The sequence below is a fragment of the Leuresthes tenuis genome, unplaced genomic scaffold, assembly GCF_036924035.1.
Source record: "Leuresthes tenuis unplaced genomic scaffold, fLeuTen1.0.hap1 SCAF_3, whole genome shotgun sequence".
Classification (NCBI taxonomy): Eukaryota; Metazoa; Chordata; class Actinopteri; order Atheriniformes; family Atherinopsidae; genus Leuresthes; species Leuresthes tenuis.
In genome coordinates, this window is record NW_027325357.1 from 11857908 (window position 1) to 11876224 (window position 18317).

The 18317-nt window shown below is 41.3% G+C and overlaps 1 protein-coding gene across 1 annotated transcript; it reads left to right on the top strand.

Annotated features, from left to right (window-relative positions):
• The first annotated feature begins 4872 nt into the window (after window positions 1-4872).
• On the top strand, window positions 4873-17987 carry fam210b (family with sequence similarity 210 member B). The gene is made up of 3 exons (XM_072381811.1): window positions 4873-5568; window positions 12380-12570; window positions 17094-17987. Exons 1-3 carry the CDS (start codon window positions 5062-5064, stop codon window positions 17308-17310), a joined length of 915 nt encoding a protein of 304 aa, XP_072237912.1. The 5' UTR covers window positions 4873-5061; the 3' UTR covers window positions 17311-17987.
• Window positions 17988-18317: the final 330 nt, after the last annotated feature.

Sequence of the window (18317 nt, forward strand, 5' to 3'; positions counted from 1 at the left end):
CTTCTCTTTCAGCCGGGGTAAATGTTTCTATGGGACACACAGCACACAGGAGTGCTGCCTCCGCAGCCCAACTCATGAATACGGGTAAAGGGAAGATTGGAAAACAAGCACTGGTATACTTAATGTGTCTCACTTTATTTCGAGTCTTTGTGTTATTGCTGTTGGTTTTACGGGAGTTCACAGATGTTCATCTGAAAAACTTTTCACAATCTGCTGGATATTACAAGCTCCTTAAGCACCACCGATCCAGTACATTAGGTCAGAGAAAAACAAAGTGCTATAAACACAAAACTATTTGTCAAATATCTACATTAGCTTAAAGTCCTTGATTTGCCTTGAGCAAACATGCAGAGAAATCACCCTTTCATCTGAAGTTCCCTCTGTGTCGTGGGTGCCCCAGGGGCATATTGACAGAAGAGAATGGTGCTGCAAACACATGATCTGCACTGTGTAAACCTCCTATGTGCTCCCTAACTCTGCTATTGTGCCTCAGCTTTACTGAGCACAGACCAGCTGGCTCCGGTCCCAGTCCTTCAGACCTCTTCATTGAAGGGCAAAGTGGATCGGATCCAGAAAGAGCATCCAGACACATACGGCCCTCTTCTTATACAAATGGAGAGATGGAACTGAGAGGCAGTTGCAGTGGGGTGCTCGAGGAAGGGAAATGAATCAACGGCAGGAGGTGATGAAATACTGACAACATCAGCAATGACGATTAAAGAAAAAATGGGCATAAGAATAAAGGACCTGCACCGGGAGGAGGCCACAGATACAGACGGGGTTACTAGAGGACGAATGGATGGAGGGATGGCTCGGTGGGTCAGAGCACCTGCTTTCCTTAGGATCTGTTGTACCTAAAGCATCTCTGTCTTAATTAATGTGAATTTAGGTTGACTTGACCTGACATCTGCTTGTGTTCTGACTGCAGTGTCTCTTTTATCAGCAGATGAACAAACATCTGAGGTCGATTAACTGACACTTTGTCTGTTGGGCTGGAATTATGGCAGATGTTATTCAAACATTAATTGTATTTTTTCCACTTTAAGCCTCGAGGCTAAGCTCTGCGTACAACATTGTCAGCCGGTCAAATGCAACTGAAATATCTCCAAACATCTTTGTGAATGGAAAACGATGTTCCTCTCATGGATGGCATCTAGTCATGGAGGAGATTTCCTGCACACCACCGAAAATAGAGAAGTAACCTCAGCGAGCCACCAGCTGTCAGTCAGCACACACACACACACACACACACACACACACACACACACACGCACACACACAAGCAGCCCTTCATGGTTCAACAACTTGAACTTTGACCCCTTTGCACCGAATGCACTATATGTGTGCTTTTCCCTTTAAAGCCTGATGAAGCATGGGTGTTTAAAGTAAAGAAGGAAATGCTCTCACCCCCCACCACTGAGGTTTGTTTGAATTAACATGAATGTCTGGTTTCCAAAGTGTCAACAGAGCAGCAACACTTCCTTCTTTTAACCATAAACAATCATCTGCCACAACATTAAAACCACTGGCAGGTAGAATTAAAAACGTCTTGTTACAATGCCTATGTTCTGCTGTGACAACCCCCTTTCTGGCATTCACATGGATGTTACTTTGACACTTATAACCTGGGGGAATAGTTTTGCAGACCCCTCCTCATGTGGCCTCGGCGTTCCCAAGCAGGACAGCAGTGGGCCTCACGAAAACTGCCTAATAAGGGCTGAACGAACAAGACAAAGAGTCTGAGGTGTTCACTCGGCCTCTAAACTCCCAGACACCAGTCTGATGGGATCTGTTTGAGGACAGGTCAATCCATAAGTACCTCATCCTGCAACCTACAGGGCTAAAAAATATATTGCTAAGGTCCTGGTGCTGGTACCAGACAATCAAGAATGCCCTCAAGAGTTTCATTGTCCACACCCTGAGTTTTACAGAAATCACAAGATTCACAAAGAAAGAAAGTGGAAGTTGCAGCAACTTTCCCAGCAGGAGCATGGCTGATTTGTTACTCTATGAAGCAATAAACAGTAACTGACTGTTTAGATGGGACAAAAGGGAAACAACCGGAGCATGACCTGGATCTAATGCAGTTAAACATTTACAACTACAGTCTCTGCTACACTCCGTAACAACTGCAGTCAGATATAACATTAACACCCCAGTTTCCTACATTAGTAGCTGGACCTTTCAGATAAAGAAAAGGAACAACATTTCATAATCAAATCTGTAAGGCTCAGGTAAGTGATGCAACAAGGTGAGAGTAGAGGATGTGCTCATGTTTTCTGCTTCTTTTAAGAGCTGTAGTTGTGCTATTTTGGACAACCTGCAGGTGACTGATGAGGTACTATTAAACTGGAGGCTTGAGAGTTTGTGAATCACTGAATGACAGCAGGGATCTAATCTGGGTGGTATAGGTGCTTTGAAAGAGAATCTGCTGAGCCCTGTGGGTTCATTTTAGACAGAGTGAAAACCTTGGTCTGGATTACATAATCTCCCTTTGTTTGGTCTCCAAACACTACTCAACATTAAACAATTACTAGACACTATTAAACGGTTCAAATGTTTTATCATTTTGAGGCTTTAGATTTTGAGGAAGGTCCACTTTAAAGTGATCAAGCAACTGCAGTTCAGCTTCAGCCCTACTTGAATCCTGGATAAAGTTTCCCTGTTCACACCTGGTTCCAACATGCATCCTGGATGATCCGATCACCCCCCAAAAAATGTTTCTTCTGTGTCTTTCCACAGATCAGACAACAAATCCACGATAGCCTAAACATGACAAGTTTTTCAACAACAAGGGGTTACTCAGGACTTTCCGGTTGTGATCCATTCAGCGAGGACTTACGATAGCACCGAGGGTGAACAGGGCTCAAATGTGAGCTTAAACAGTTGCAGCAGTGGCACAAAGTGGCCATGACATCTGGGAAACTTTTACAGGCTTATTTATTCTAATTTGAAACCTACGTGTTCGAAAGTCATCCACCCTGAATAGCACAAAACGCCTTTACATCCACCGAGACTTGAGCGGGAATTCCCTTCTCTGCTTTCTTGCATGTGGTGCTTCACTGTGTTCGGTGTCTGGAAATATTTTCTGGTATTTCTGTGGGCGAGGCGGAAACGGTACATCACTTGTCCTCAGATAGATCAGAATCATATTCTGACATTTACATTCACTGCATACTTATTGCTTCAGATTATTGCTTCACTTACACTTCATTTATGTTTCACTCTTTCAAAATGTGGAGGGTTAGTAGCAGTTAAAATCAGCCCACATGTTGATTTTGTGACTTTGCTGACACACAGAGGCTGTGCTGACTGTGGGCTTCCCGCTAACATCTCACCCTTTTTTTTTTTCTTTTTTTTTATCTCTACTCCTAATCGCTTTCTTTTTCTGCCTCCAAAGCAGTGAGTTTTTTTTTCCCTTCAAAATGTGAAAATGTCACAAGAGAGCAGATCACAATCGTCACATGACTAAAGAAGGCAAATGCTGACATGCACCAGCATTCTCTGATATAAATATTTCAGGAAGTGTGTGTCACTGAAACACATAAAAGCAGCTGTTGGCCTGATGTTCTGTGTGCTGTGACACCACTTCCTTCGGCGGCGGCTTTGTTGATTTTTCTGGCCGTTTCTGCATAGGCATGCAAATTTACATGAAAAACAAAGGTGGTGGAGACTAAAAGTGCAAAGTAGAGAATTATCTGTGGTTTTCTCCTAAAGTCTTCCTCAAAATGTGTAACCAACATGTTCACAGTTACATTTCTGGTCATCTCATCAGTCTGTTGGTCTGCAGCCTTATCTCCCTCCAACATGACATCTAAAAACGCAGTGATAGGAGTCATTGTTGGCAGTTGTTAGGGATGGGCGATCTGACAACACATACTGTGTGGGGATAGCACTTGTGCAGTCATGTAATATCCTAAAACCAATAAGCCATAATGTGTACTTAAGTATAACAAAACCAACAGAAATGATTACAATACACCTGTTTTTGCCTCCCAGTGCTGGCGCCCGGTGCCTTTTTAGAAGTGAATCTTATCTATTGTTAACTTTTAAGGTTCCTCATGGCCTCTTCTCTTATTTATCTGACCTTTTAGTACCAAATTAGCGTGTATAAAGTCAGAAATCCTCATAGGATCTTTATTTGTTATCAAGGCAGGCAATTCACTCCACAGTTTCGGGGTTTTGACTTCAAATGCTGTGAGAAACATCAGGTCAGTAGTCAGATGCCTCTAAGATCTCTTCTAAACACATTTGTTTTATTGGAGAGCCTTTCCTAATTTTATTTGACGCTTGAATGTATTTTACTGGTTGACTGGAACATTTCCACTCTACTTCAGGGCATTTTATTACATGGCATTGTTTTGTTCCGTTGCTTGTTCTCTGTTGCTTGTTTCAATCACTTTTGTAACATAGATTTAGAACAGTGCCATATAGATTATTAGTATTATTTTTCTTTTATGTTTTTGGATTTAATTGCTGTGCCCCTTATATTCTGGCCATCCTGTAAACCATGACATTAACAATAAACTAAATCAGAGACACATTTTCAGCTAAATGAACAAAACGTGGATATTAGGATTTTTGTCATATTAGAATGTATGGCAGTGATGCTTTGCACTGGTCCAATAAAGACGCCACTTGGGTGATAATCTTTGAAAACAACAGCAGATCTAACTTTCATCACGCTTATCACACGAGAGAGTCAACCTGTAGCTGTGAGCACTTTAAACTCAGCTGCGTGGCTTTAAGACACACGTCCTGGGCTCAGTTTTATATTTCCAATAGAAGTTCAGTGATATAACTCAATAACATGAATCAGCACGGTTATACCTTTAAGTACCCCCTCCCTCCACTCCAGCCTTTTACTATCTGCGATTGCGCGTCAGCTCTCATTGGCTGTTGGTGATAATCGGTCAACAAGAGAGCCGGGGGACACGGGAGGGCAAAGGACAGCATGTTTCCAACCACTTACATCCATAATTCGTAACTCGACACGATTCACTGGCTTTATTTGCGTTTTTTTCTGCAGACACTAAGCTCGCTTGAGGAGCCGTATCGACGATGCTTTTGTGCCGCTCGGGGAAGCTGTCAGCAGCGGCTCTGGATCAGGCTTTCAAGTCTCGGGGCTCGTTTCTGGTGCGAGTCAAAGCAAAGGGACTGAGGGACGTCACCCTGACAGCAGGAGCGGGCCACACGTTTCAGCGGCACCGGTTCTTCTGTGCGTCCGTCGGTGGAGTCGGTCTAAACCGAGCGCACCTGGGAAAACAAAAGCCAGACTCCGTGCAGAGCTGGGACGCGTCGTCTGGTTTTGTAACTTCACAGTGGGGACACTTGGACCGGGTGGCCACTGTAGCTGTGAATCTGACCAAAAGCGCGCAACGTCAAGGCGGTGATTTTGATAACATCAGGCGCCATAACAGCAGAGACGCGCCGGATGTTGTTTTGTTTACAGGTAACTGGGGGGTTTCTAGTGAACGCTGCTTCACCACCACCATCATGCAGACCAGAGCTTCATCCACAAAAGCTACCACGAAGAAGAGTGAGGCGCAGGCGGACAGCGACAAAGCGGTAAAAATTATCTGTTAACTCAAGTGTTTGTATAACCTCTGTGACCTCCCAATGTGAGCGCACGGATCCGAGTCTGTGCCCGCAAAGCGGCCGCCTGGTGACGGGATTCAAACTTTACCATAAATATGCAGAGAGCAGCTCTCCTGTGACATGACTCTTTTCGGCGTGTTACACAACTGTGCGTGACGCTCGCAGCTACGTGCTCTGTCAGCTGGTGCTGCGAACACAGCAGTCCGCGTGCAATCAGTCTGTCTTCTTTACCGTTTAAACACGCTGACTCACGCACATCAGTGCCAACACTGGGATGGAAACTGCAGTTGCCTCATAGGAAGTCATAGTAGTAGTGAGTCATTGTGGCATAATTCACCAACAGCTGAATAAGAAGCGAGTTAAGTTTGCACGTTGGCACGTGGCTTTCAGTGGCGTATCAACACAAGCGATACAAGGCACAACAAACATTTCTGTACAGAATGTTCCTCAGCTGTGTGAGAGCTCCGAGGTGGTACATATTCATCATCTTTAAAGATTACTAATGAGGAATAAAGAATGTTTAACGTCTCGGCTGAAATCTGATCAGTGAAGCGGTTATTGATCAATGAGAACATTGATGGTTCTCAAAGCTGACACAGATGTAATTATGAACTGATGGACAGACTGAAAGAGGTTTAACAAGAAGTTAGCAAGTCTATTCTTTTTTTTTTGCTTTGGACTAAACAACTAATTGAACAATGAGTCAAGGGATGAAACTTTGTGGGAAATAAGTTCCTTCCAGTCCCAGCATCTGAGGCAGATTTGAGAATTATTGGTTATTGAAATTACAAACCAAATGCAAAGATTTACAGTAACCTTTTTAAAGAATGACCTCCGTTTGATTGGAATTGATCCAGGTACATTAAAAAATGTCAGTTTGATTTAGTTTGCCTTAGATTTCTTTACTGACTTTGACAGCACTGCATCTGCTATTTGTGGTGATACAGCACTTAGCGTTTTCAAACCATGCCAACAGCAACAGAGTCTAGGTTTTAGACTGATGAGACCAGCTGATGTTGCCTGAGAAGCAGAACGAATCTGCAGCACAGAAATGCCACATATACTAAAGGAATGGCTCTGAGCAGTGGTGGAAATTGTCCCCACTGCTCCACCACGAGTAAAAGACTTGCATTCAAAAACATCTCTTACTCACAGAATAGGTACGACTTCAGCTTTCAGTTTATCAAGAAATAAATATCAAAATCACAGAATCTGGTTACATGTGGGTTTCACAGATGGGAAAGATAGGGGGAAAAAAAAAAGGATCATTTGAAAAGTAGTGCGTAACTAATGCTGTCACACTAATGTAATACAAAGTAAAATATTTGCCCTTAAAATGTTGTTGAGTGGAAGTGCAAGGTTGCACAATATGGAAATACTTTCTTTCCTCCAGTTACTGAGTCTCAAATTTGAATCAAGTACAGGACTTGAGCAAATGTTGCATTGCACCACCTGATCTGCGATATGGCCAAGAAAATGAGTATTTTCTTTAAGCTGTGAAGACGGGCCTCTCTTAAAGGACTTATTAGTTGTTTAGTTCATGAAGAGTTAATCTTCAGCTCACAACTTGTCAGACTTTGAAATCATTACTAATCTCATTATTGTTAATAAATCTTATTATTATAGAATCCCCACTCTTTGCCCCTGAGCAGCTGATGAGATAAACTTCCATACTGCGGATTTTAGCAGTCGGGCAGACTGGACTCAGGTGGAGGTAGTAAAAGTCATGCAGAACCAAAACAATCTTTTATTTCACTAACTTACCTGGAGCCTAAATGACCCACAATGCAACTCTGCTACCAACATGTTTGGTCAGTTGCTAGTGTACCTTGAAGCTGCAAGCCTTAAGCAGAAATGTGGATATTTCCATACCTCTGGAGCCCAACGTAAGTGGTAATTTATCAATATTTAATGAACTCCCTTCGGAGCCACAAAGTTCACGTATTTGTCAGCAGTTTCCTCCAGAGTGCTGCTGCAGGTCCGTCTCACTGAGTCGTTGTTCCACGACACTCAGCAGTCAATGTCTTGACTTGGAGGGAGTGACCACTTCACCATTTCCCTCCTACTCTGTGTATGTCTGTGTGCATGTGAGTGTGTCTTTGTCTCCATGTGCGTGCCACTGTGACTTTGCATGTGTTTTCATGCCTCTGAAAAGCTGTTATCAGACACAGCAGTCTCACTGTTCCCCTCCTATACACCCTCCCTGGCACAGCTCCCTATAGCTGCTCATTCACATGACCCTCCCATGGTGCTGCCGCCTTTACTTTTAGCTTGGCCTGTCCTGCCCCTGAAAAGCAAAAGCCTGCTCTCTCACCCACTTTGGACTCTTCCATTGTCCATTGATGGCAGCCCAGTGAATCCGTCTCCGAGGCTGTGGATTCATCCCGGAAGCTTGGGCCAAAACGTTGCAAGACAAATTGTAGCCAAGAGAAAAGATCAGCTTGTTTCTTTTTTAGTGTATTTCTCCTCTTGATTAATGGTCAAACTCAGTCCCCCGTTGTGGGGACTGTCAGTGCAGCCAATAAGGCATAGAAGACTTGAATTAAGTTTATTGTACCCAAAACAAATGTTGCTTATGGCAGCTTTCCAGAATCTTTCACCACACCAAGTTTTAAGCAAAACTCTTTTACAGTGGTAAAAAAAAAAAAAAACATATCTGGCTTTTATGTGCAAGAGTCCTGCCTCTCTGCAGAGGGTGGAATTTACTGATCGCCATCAAACTTGCAAAATTATCACAGAAAGTCATGCTCATCAGAAATCCTGGTCCAATTCAACCTGCAAATGTCAGTGTAATGGCATCCTTTCATGTTGGTGTGTCTTCCAGGCTTGTCCCTCAGGAGGTGGTGGTAATTACTGTACACCAAGTCTGTGGATATTGGTGGAGGGTTAACGTGCCTCTAAGGATTTAGTATGAAACTTCCATGATTAAAGAACTGTTTAAACTTAATCGTTTGTTGTAAACATGGTATCAATAGATGCCGTCACCTTTAAAAGGTGTATAATAAGGTCGTCACTGGGGGTTTGGAAACTCAACGAATTTTGGATACTACTTGGGTTTCACTATCAATAGATCAAGGAACAACATGGAAACTACTCTTCAGACATATCAGTGCCATCTAAATCACATAAAACTGGTCACACCATCATGTGACCAAGGTTTACAATCAGAGACATCTCTAAGAGAATAAAAACGGCTAAATCCACACCTGCACTTGTGTGTAAAAACTACAACACAACATTCTTACAATCAAATAACTATTATGGAGAAATGAGTGCTCTTGATCTAAATTTGTTTGCAAATCTGCATCAGATAATTTGTTGCAGAATGTTTACGGACAATATCTACTGTTAATATATTTAACTATTATTCAAAGCTGTTAGCACAGACTATCTGCATATTCAGAGGAAGGCACTCAGATGTGGTTGACATGTTGGGGCCACAGGAAGTAAGCTTCTGTGCACTTTGAGAGCGGTTTCAGTCAGTGGGCACAAGGTCAATATTTTTGCCTAAAAATAGGCCAGAGGTATTTCCTGTTTTCTCAGCAGAAGATCATGTTTCCTCGTGGCAGAGGAGACATTTGAATAAGGTGGTACTTTTAACCCTGTAAGACCCAGATTTAGAAAAAAATTAGCAAAACATTTTTGACCTCTCAGATATGGTTTTAGGAGGTCTCTGATGTAGAAATGAAAGAGTTTTCAGATTTAAAAAAAAAATATATTTTTTTTTAAGGAAATGTTGTAAATTTGCACCGTTGGGCACAGTTGGGAGCAGAACTTGTGTGTTTTTACTCACTTTGTCTGAACAGATATACAGAACATTTACGTGTTCATTAGCAGGGTCGATTGCTTTCTTAGCCCCATAACAGAATATATTACGAGTAACAATCACACAACAATCATAGTTTTATGACTAAGCATTTATTTATAAAAATAGTGGAAAAAAATGTATTTACAAAACTTTTTCCTCCATCACGTTCAATGTGGTTTTAATGAAGTCCGTGTTCACTAGCAGTGACAGTCCCTGAAACACTCATTTTCATCTGTTAAGCACAGGTGAACATTGCACTTGCTACACAGTGTGTTTGTCTATCCATTATTGCAGTGTCTGCAGTGTCTTCTCTTCGTCTTTTCTGGGAAACGTGCAATCATGTCTTTGTGTACATCCAGTGGGGGGTGGTCTGTTGAAGATTGTCTCTTCTGAGGACCCAAAGGGCTCCCTGAGGTCACCATCTGTGTGAATGTGTTCATCTTCCCTGAACGCATCAAAGTCCCAGAGCATGCCAGAGATCCCAGTTCTCACCTACTGTTTGAACCCCCATGGGTGTAGCTTGCCACGCATATATTGCTTGATTGTACTGAATCTCCCCTTGAAAGGAATCATCATTTGATCCACCTGGAGGCATTTCTCCGTGAATTCAGCCATGCTCTGAGTTTGTTCTTCTTTTCCATCTCTGACACAGTGAAGTTGTTTACAAAGTCTAATGAAGTCAACAGAGATTGGAATCTGTTACGGGACATCACATCAGCACTTACAGGTCCACATTCAAGACCATTTGCACCTGTCCCTGAACAATGCAACAATGCTAAACTAAGTAAAAATTTAACAGAAAAGCCCATTTATTTTTCAATTTGTGATCATGTGAGAAGTGCAGTGTCCTTATGTAATGTGTAAGCAGCTCAGGCTGTTTTGACTACCACTCTGGCCCAAGGCTGGAGAATTACAACACAGACGTAACAAGCTCTAAATAAAATTTGATGAATGTTTTCCAGAATAACTAAATATGTACACGTTCTACACATTGTAATAAAGACAGAAAAATATTTAAGGAATTTTACTTACTTTAATTCTGACAAATCCAATAATGCAAAAAAAGGAGATGAGCTCAACAGGAAATTTGCAGGTAGAGTGAGTGCTGGATCTGCTTCACAGATGATTGTCTTCTGTAAGCTTCATCCATCTCCACAAAAGAACTCTGGATTTCATTCATAGTGACCACTGGCTTGTTGGTTACCGGTCAGTCAAAGGCCCTTTATTTTAGATTAGATTTTTCTTTGTCAGTTCATGCTTTCCTCCTTTGGATCTGCACGCTCTTATAGGAATGTTTTGTGTCATTTTGTGTTTTCTAATGTGCAAAACAAGCCAATTGCCCAACACTTCATTCAAAAGACGAGTGGGAGCAAAGAATATTAAAACCTTTACAATAATGAGCAATAAAGTTGTTGCACTGAAGATGGGAGAAGACTACGGTCGTAAAAAAATTGTTAGTTTTTCAAAGTACCAAGATAATCTATGGCTGCTGTTTGTTTAACTGCACAAAGCTCTTAAACCTTTGACTTCTTATACAAGAAAAGCCATTAGCTCGGACACAGTCTCATATCAGTATAGAGATCATCGAAGTCACAGTCCACCTGAAATTTGACTGAAAATTTGCAATATATAGACTAATTCTCTAATTTGTGTTAAATCCAATATAAGTCGAATATAAAAGATTTGTCTGCAAATACAAAGACATTTATAGCATATTCTGAGTCACCAGCTGAATACACAGTTCCCATGGTAACATGGCACACAGCCTGCGGTTTGTATTATTGTAACTGCAAAGTTGCTTTGAGAACCATTGAGAGTTTTAAATTCAGCTCTGAGTTCAGGCCAGAAGAGTTGATCTTCAGCTCATGTTACCAACCATTTATTAGACTGATTGCTTAAAAGATGTCACTGTTTCATTAAAGTTGGCTATTTAAAATTAATCATTTTATCAATGTCTAAATTTGTTGACAAGCTTTAAAAATTATTGATTTTCTGTTAGTCCTTAGACTGATGCAAAGTAAAAATCACCATGTCAAACGCTTTCAGTTTGGTGATGATGTCAGGCGTCAGCATAGATTCAAAACTTCTGCTGGTAACACTTAAAAGGCGTTTTGTCTGGTGCATCATCTGGAAAAGGCACTCGTTGGTCCTGAGCAAGTTGCGTGTTCAACCTGTGTTACCGTGGTGATTTAGCCAGGTTAAAAGAGAGCCACCTTCGTGACGTTGAGCTCACACTGATTGAAGTTAAACAGAGAAAAGTTCAGGTACAAGTGTCATAAGCAGCCTGAATACTTCATGTACAGTAAATGGTTTGCAGCTCAAACGTAGACCATGAATATTCATGCTTGTTTAACGCTTCAGAACCCGTTGGACCTGTTATGTTGCTTTAAACACGACTACACCTGTAACATGGAACCCTCCAGGCTTTCGTCAGTCGAAGGATTTTGTTTACGTGCAGTGAAGCGACAGGCAAATCTTCTGTTGCAGTGTTTTTGATCCGGTCGTGCGGAGTTGGTTCACTAATCTGCCTCACACAGAGGTGGTGCCTGTTCATCTTACAGAGTGAAGTGACCGGAGGTCACAAACTGAGTAATCTGTGTGCTTGTGCACTTATGAGAGGCTCTTTGTGTGTGAGTAGAAGACAGTGACTGACATCTTTTATGAGCATGTGAATGGGTGAGTGATAATGGGAATTACTTAAAACACACATCAGCAGCAGTCTGTTTAATCAGCTGACTCGGCTGGCTCATGAATAGGAGGAAAGTCATAAAAGTTGGGTACACAATCACAGCACACTATTTTTTTTTCCCTGTGTAGCGAATCTACGCGAATCTACGTCCAACTTGTACAATCAGTACAAAAAAGGAAAATTAAACTTTGCATCATGTTTTAGTTGGATTCCTGTTGCATCAGTGACCCATGCAGAATTCCTTCTCCCATTTCACTTGTCTTATTTTGTTCTTCCTTGTCTAGGATGTTCAGGAGGCCACTACAACCTCGACCACTGAGAAAGGCCCGGGGGACTTGCCAGAGCCAGAAGGAGGAAAACCCAACAAGACCCAGCAGCTAAAGAAAGTTTTTAAAGAGTATGGAGCAGTGGGAGTTTCCTTTCACGTCGGGATCTCTCTTATGTCTCTGGGAATGTTCTACCTCCTTATATCCAGGTAATGTACACTTCCTCAAAGTATCTGATATGACCATACTTTATTTGTTTATTAGAGCACAGATTGTGGATTGATAAAGTTGGCTTAAAAAATGAAATATTAACCCTTCTCTTTTAAATTCAGCTTTTTTTGCGACTGTAAGTATCTCACACTGAAGAAAATCTGCTGTTGGAAACTTTCTGTAACATATAAACGTACTGTATGTCTTACAGCCAGACAAATCTCAGCAGTGTTGTGCCATTCCTGAGGAATGGTTATCATCATCTCTGCTACTGGCTTGTTTGCATTTCTTTTAAAGTAGTGGTTACTGACCTTTTTTTTTTTTCCCTTCCATGAAGTTAACCAATTTGTATCTATAAAAAGCTGCTTCACCCTCTCAGCTGCCAAGCCCCCACGTGCAAAACTTTCCACTCCTTTCCAGAGCAACTAATCACATTTTATCTTTCATAAAAAAAAAAAAAACGGCCAACCCAAGCTTGTGACGGCCTGCTGCCAGCTTTAGTTTATGTCGTTACGAAAAGTGCTGAAGTCTCCAGCAGGTACATAGTGCTCCAGTTGCCTTTTCTTTGAAAATCTAAAGCCTTTTTGTATTTGTTCTCATGGAATTTTTTCTTTGACAGTGAATCTGCTCAATGTTGTGAGAGCACAGCTTCACAGCTAAGGTATTCCACATATTCAATGCTAGAAATATTGAGCTGCAACATGCAATATCCTTTGATATCTAGCCTACGCATTAGTATCTGTAAAACTAGACCATATTTTCATCCTAGATTACTGAAAATAAGCACATAAATCAGTGCACAGTAGGTGCCATCAAACTGTTTAACTGCAGAGGAAATTGCTATGCCTCCATGCTTGCCATTTTTTCAACTCTTTACTCCAATTTGTACTCAAAATACATTTTTGTGCCTTTGTCACTGCACAGTCCAACACTTGGTCTTGAAAAACAGTAACAAGCAGATTGTGAAAGGGGAGGCGAAGGCGATGTGAAACTCATGGCTTATATCTGCAGGGCATCTGACGTCATCTCGTTCCATTTTGTTTTGTTCTGTTCGGCTGTCCAAACTAGGGCTGCATCTTACAGTCATCTTCATTAACCAATTTGACATCAGTATTTGTTTCTCAGTACATTTAGTCTATAATGTCTTCAAATTGCTCGTTTTGTAAATTGTTATTTAACCACAAAATGTCCTTGAAAAGAAAATGTAACATAGCTGCAGATCATTAACGTCATAATTGCAGCTTTAGTCTAAATTTTCTCTTTTAAATCTACCAGTTCTTATTTTTTTGCAAAAAGGATTGACCCTTAAACATAATGGTACACATTGATCACATATAGTTGAATGCAATATTCTCTGAAATACTGGAAATCAGGAGAAGTAAAAACAGATGAATCAGGCTGAAAGGAGGAGGAAATGGCAAAACGCAAAGACCACTCCAGAAGTTCTCTCACTGATTGTTATGAAGCCATATAAGAGCACCTGAGTGTAGAAACATTTCCTTTAAACCTGACGGCATGCATTAGAAATTACAGAACCGTGAAGAGTTTGCCATGCGTGTTGAGGAATCCAAAATGTTTTGCGCAACAAATGCTACCTGTTTTGTGAGAAAGAGCGAAGTCCAGGACGCAAAATACTTCCTCTTAGTCACATTAGCTCCAGACTCCTGAATAAATCAAACAAATTTTCTCAAGTTTTGTTGGCAGTTTTGTTGCAAGATGGGCAGAATTCAAAGTCCCCGATATCTCCTGCAACTTGCGACCAACTGTTGATAATGATAGACTGAAAAGCCAAAGCAGCACAGCACTCCCCTGCTTTTGGCAAGAGTTTAAGCCCAAACCGTTTCAGGCCCATATCGGTCTGTGTGGCCATACACCAAAAAGACTTGGCAGACATTTGACAGCTTGGAGATTTCCGTATATAGCTGATCATGACCCTTGAACTGAAAACTGATCGTGTTGCCAGCAGTCACTAAGCATTATCACTGTGTGGCCGCAGAGCCGAGACATGTGGCCTGCTAATTCAGCACCGTGTGCCCGGCAAACAGTTGTCAGGGTGTAGATGGATCCTTGCATTTAGCCGACTTAAGTTTGCAGAGTGCTATCAGGCTGCTAATGTGCGAGAAAGACTGTACTGAGTGAAAGGCCTCAAGTACTTATGTTAGCACATTCCTTACATTCCTTTCCTCTGAATGGCTCAGATGTTAGTGCCAACACTGAACAAAACAAATGCCCATCTCACAGTCAGCAAAACATGTAGCCTCAGAGTTTCAGTGAGTGAGTTTCAGTTTCAGGCTGATGTCAGGCTGACATCATTAGCTCAGACTGGAATGTGAAAAATAAACTCATAATTCTTTGTTTAGCACAGCTCCCCCTGGTGGAGACAAATGTGAACTACAACTCAAATCATATCAAATCAAATTTTATTTATATGGCACATTTCATTCTTTAAAAGCAACACAAAGTGCCTCACAGAGGCTAAAACCAACAATGATATACAACATACCAACCAACCCACCCACCCCCATAAATACCCAGAGAGACACAGACAAACAGACACACACATGCACGCACACATAAACACACAAGCTCAGACCCACTGCACTTATCAGACAGAGACATGGCCGGGCACCCAGACATAAGGCATGGAAAAAACCACCTTGGGGGGCCGACCACACAGAGAGAGCTCCTGGCCCACGAACACAGTGACCCGGGCAGACAAGAGGCCCCACACCAAGGTGCAGAGTCCTCCAGCCACCCGGGCCAGAGCAGTCCACAGAACAGCACCCCCGTCAGAGGGCCAAAAAGCAGCTCCCAGTGTGGTAGGACCCCATGAGGAAACACTGGAGCTAAAAACTGAAAGACTAAAACAGTAAAATAGATAAAAAGCTTTTCAGCTCATATCGTTAAAATGTCTAACTAAAACATGGAGTTAAAACATATAATTAAAATAATATAGAACAAAAATTAAATATGATAAAAAGTTTGATTAAAAGGAATAAAGAAAATCAATAAAATCAAATAAAAGCTTGATTAAAAAGGTGAGTCTTGTGCCTCTTTTTAAAAACATCAACAGTCTCTGGGGCTCTGAGGTTCTCCAGCAGGCTGTTCCACAGTCAGGGGCCATAAAAACTAAAAGCCGCCTCCCCGTGTGTTTTAGATCGAACACATAGTATGGTTAAAAGGCCAGTGCCTGAAGACCTCAGGGTCCACCTGGGCAGCAGTTCATGGGGTGATGTTCTTATGATTGATTTTTGTGCATCTACAAACTTTCACAGTGTTTGTAAAATACTTCTTTGCGTGTGTTTGAAATAGGATTTATCATGTTTTTAAAAAAAATGATTAATTTTCTAAACTTGCTCACATTTTGATTTACTTGTTTTATTTGAAGACCAGAGGGATGCACTGCAAAGCAAGTTCAACACAGCCAGGCTTTGTTTTGGTTCACTCGCTCTACAAAACCTAAATCAAAACCTGAATTATACATTTTCTGTCTTACTTAACAATCTGATCTTTCTTAGACGTAAATTATGCATTTTCGGTTATGTTACAATGTCAGACATCAACTTTCAGCTTGCTGACATTTAATCCCTGTTTCAGTCCGATTTTGCCGTTTGTGGTATCATCAACATAGGAAACACTGAAAGCCCGTCTCTTCTTTTAGATGATTTAACCTGAAACTCCAGGCATAAACTGATAAGGAGCAGGTTATGAGTTGAGCCCGAGGTATCGTGGTGATCTAGCAAGGTGAAGAGAGCCATCTTCTTGACAATGAAAACTCTTTTAGCTCAACACAGCTCACTGAGCGCTTAATCTTGCAGTATACTCCTCATCGGCCTGTACTATGTTGCCGGTTCCAGGTTATATTCTGATTGTATGACTCTACTAACCCCAACAATCAAGATCTCACTGACAGGAACAAGCTCAGCAGTGTCACAAAGCTGGTAATCAGCTTGGTCATTAGAACCGGTTTTTCAGACTCGGAAGCGCCGACCAATCCCGATCGTGAATCTGAAGCTGCATATTTGTTAAAAAAAAAAAAAAAAAGATTAAGTTAAACTAATTCAATTTTTATTATTTAGAGCAGGCTTAGAGCAACTCAGCTGAAATCATTAAAAAAAAAAACCTTCAAGGTGAATTTGTAAGTTAATAAGCTGATCAATATCACCGTTACATCATTTAAATGGATTTAATTTCAAATTTTCTTTGAATTAAATAAAGAACAAACAGAAAAATCATTCAAACCAAATTAATTCAGACTTTAAAATGTTAAATGAAAGGATTTTAGATGTCATTACATTTGAATCAGTATTTAAGAATATTTGTAAGATGGATGTGGGTATAGACGTTGATCAACATATGTCCAAGTATGTGCATATTCTGTAAAAGAGAACAATATGAAAATAAAGAAAAGACCGTTTCCAGTCTTTGGGAGCAAAAGTGTGAAGATGAGACGATTTAAGTGATGAGCTAATATGGAAATGATGTCCACCTCTAATTGGCTTTGTGTCTCTTTGCTCCCCAGTGGGATCGACATGGCGGCCATGCTGTGCAAACTGGGCTTCAGCGAGGCGGTGGTTCAGTCTAAAATGGCAGCAGGAACCAGCACGTTCGTCCTGGCCTACGCCATCCACAAGCTCTTCGCTCCCGTTCGCATCAGCATCACTCTGGTGTCAGTGCCTCTCATCGTGCGCTACTTCAGAAAGACTGGACTCTTTAAACCGCCCACGCCTGCGCCCTGAGGACTCGTCTCCACTCTCCCGCCGACTCAAAGCAACAGAAACACTGAATGGTCATAATTAAAATGCCTGTATAGATCCTTTCTCATTTGCATTCTGCTCAGTTCATGTCGTCTGTTTTCTTTGTATTTGTGAATTCAGATTGAATGTTTCCGACATCAGTTTCAGAACATTTAAACTGTGTTACTGTGGGATTAAAGTCCGAGGTCCTTGGCTCAACAAACACAAATGTGTTTAAGGTCACGTCTTAAAAGGCAGAATAAGGGTAAATATTTATTTACAGTCTCAGTCCTGAGATTTTCATTGGCAGGTTCGTTTCCTAATACTGTGAGGGTCCCAGGAGGATAAGCATAAAAAAGCTGATCTTTCCAGCACCTTTCCCTGAAAGCTGACTCGGCCATGTTCTGGTGTTATGCGAGTCAGCAGAATACTACACTTTTCTCCCCCATCTCTCACCTCTCCACTGTTCTCCACACCTCTTCTCTTAATTTTCAACTTTGCAACTGCGTGTTGGTTTCTGGGTGAAGTTGAGTTTCACAGTTTCACTGCGAACTTTGGATCAAGAACCTTTGATTTTATTTCTTGAATTTTCTAAATTGGAACTGCTTGATATTTTATTGTTGGTGTAAAATACCCACACCCTTATATAATAACTAAATTAATTTTTTTTGCCCACATTTTTTTTTTTTAACTCAGACCTGTGTTTAAATTGATAAATACATCAGATGAATGTGAATAAGATGAGTTCAGAAATAAACCCTACAGTCTTCTTTATAGGTCATTGTTTTACAACCTATTTTAGTTCACTTTAGCAGCTCTCACTGATGTCTTGAGCCTTAACAGGCTGATAAATCACTGTTGCCTAGCTGCCTTGCATTGAACAACAGGTGTAGATTTGTTATGGTCTCCAACTACTCCTGAGGAGACGCTAAAGAAAACAAACTCGAAATGAATGTTAATGTTGCTCCTCGTATGCTGGAATGAAACATCAGTTTCATGGTTTTGGTGCT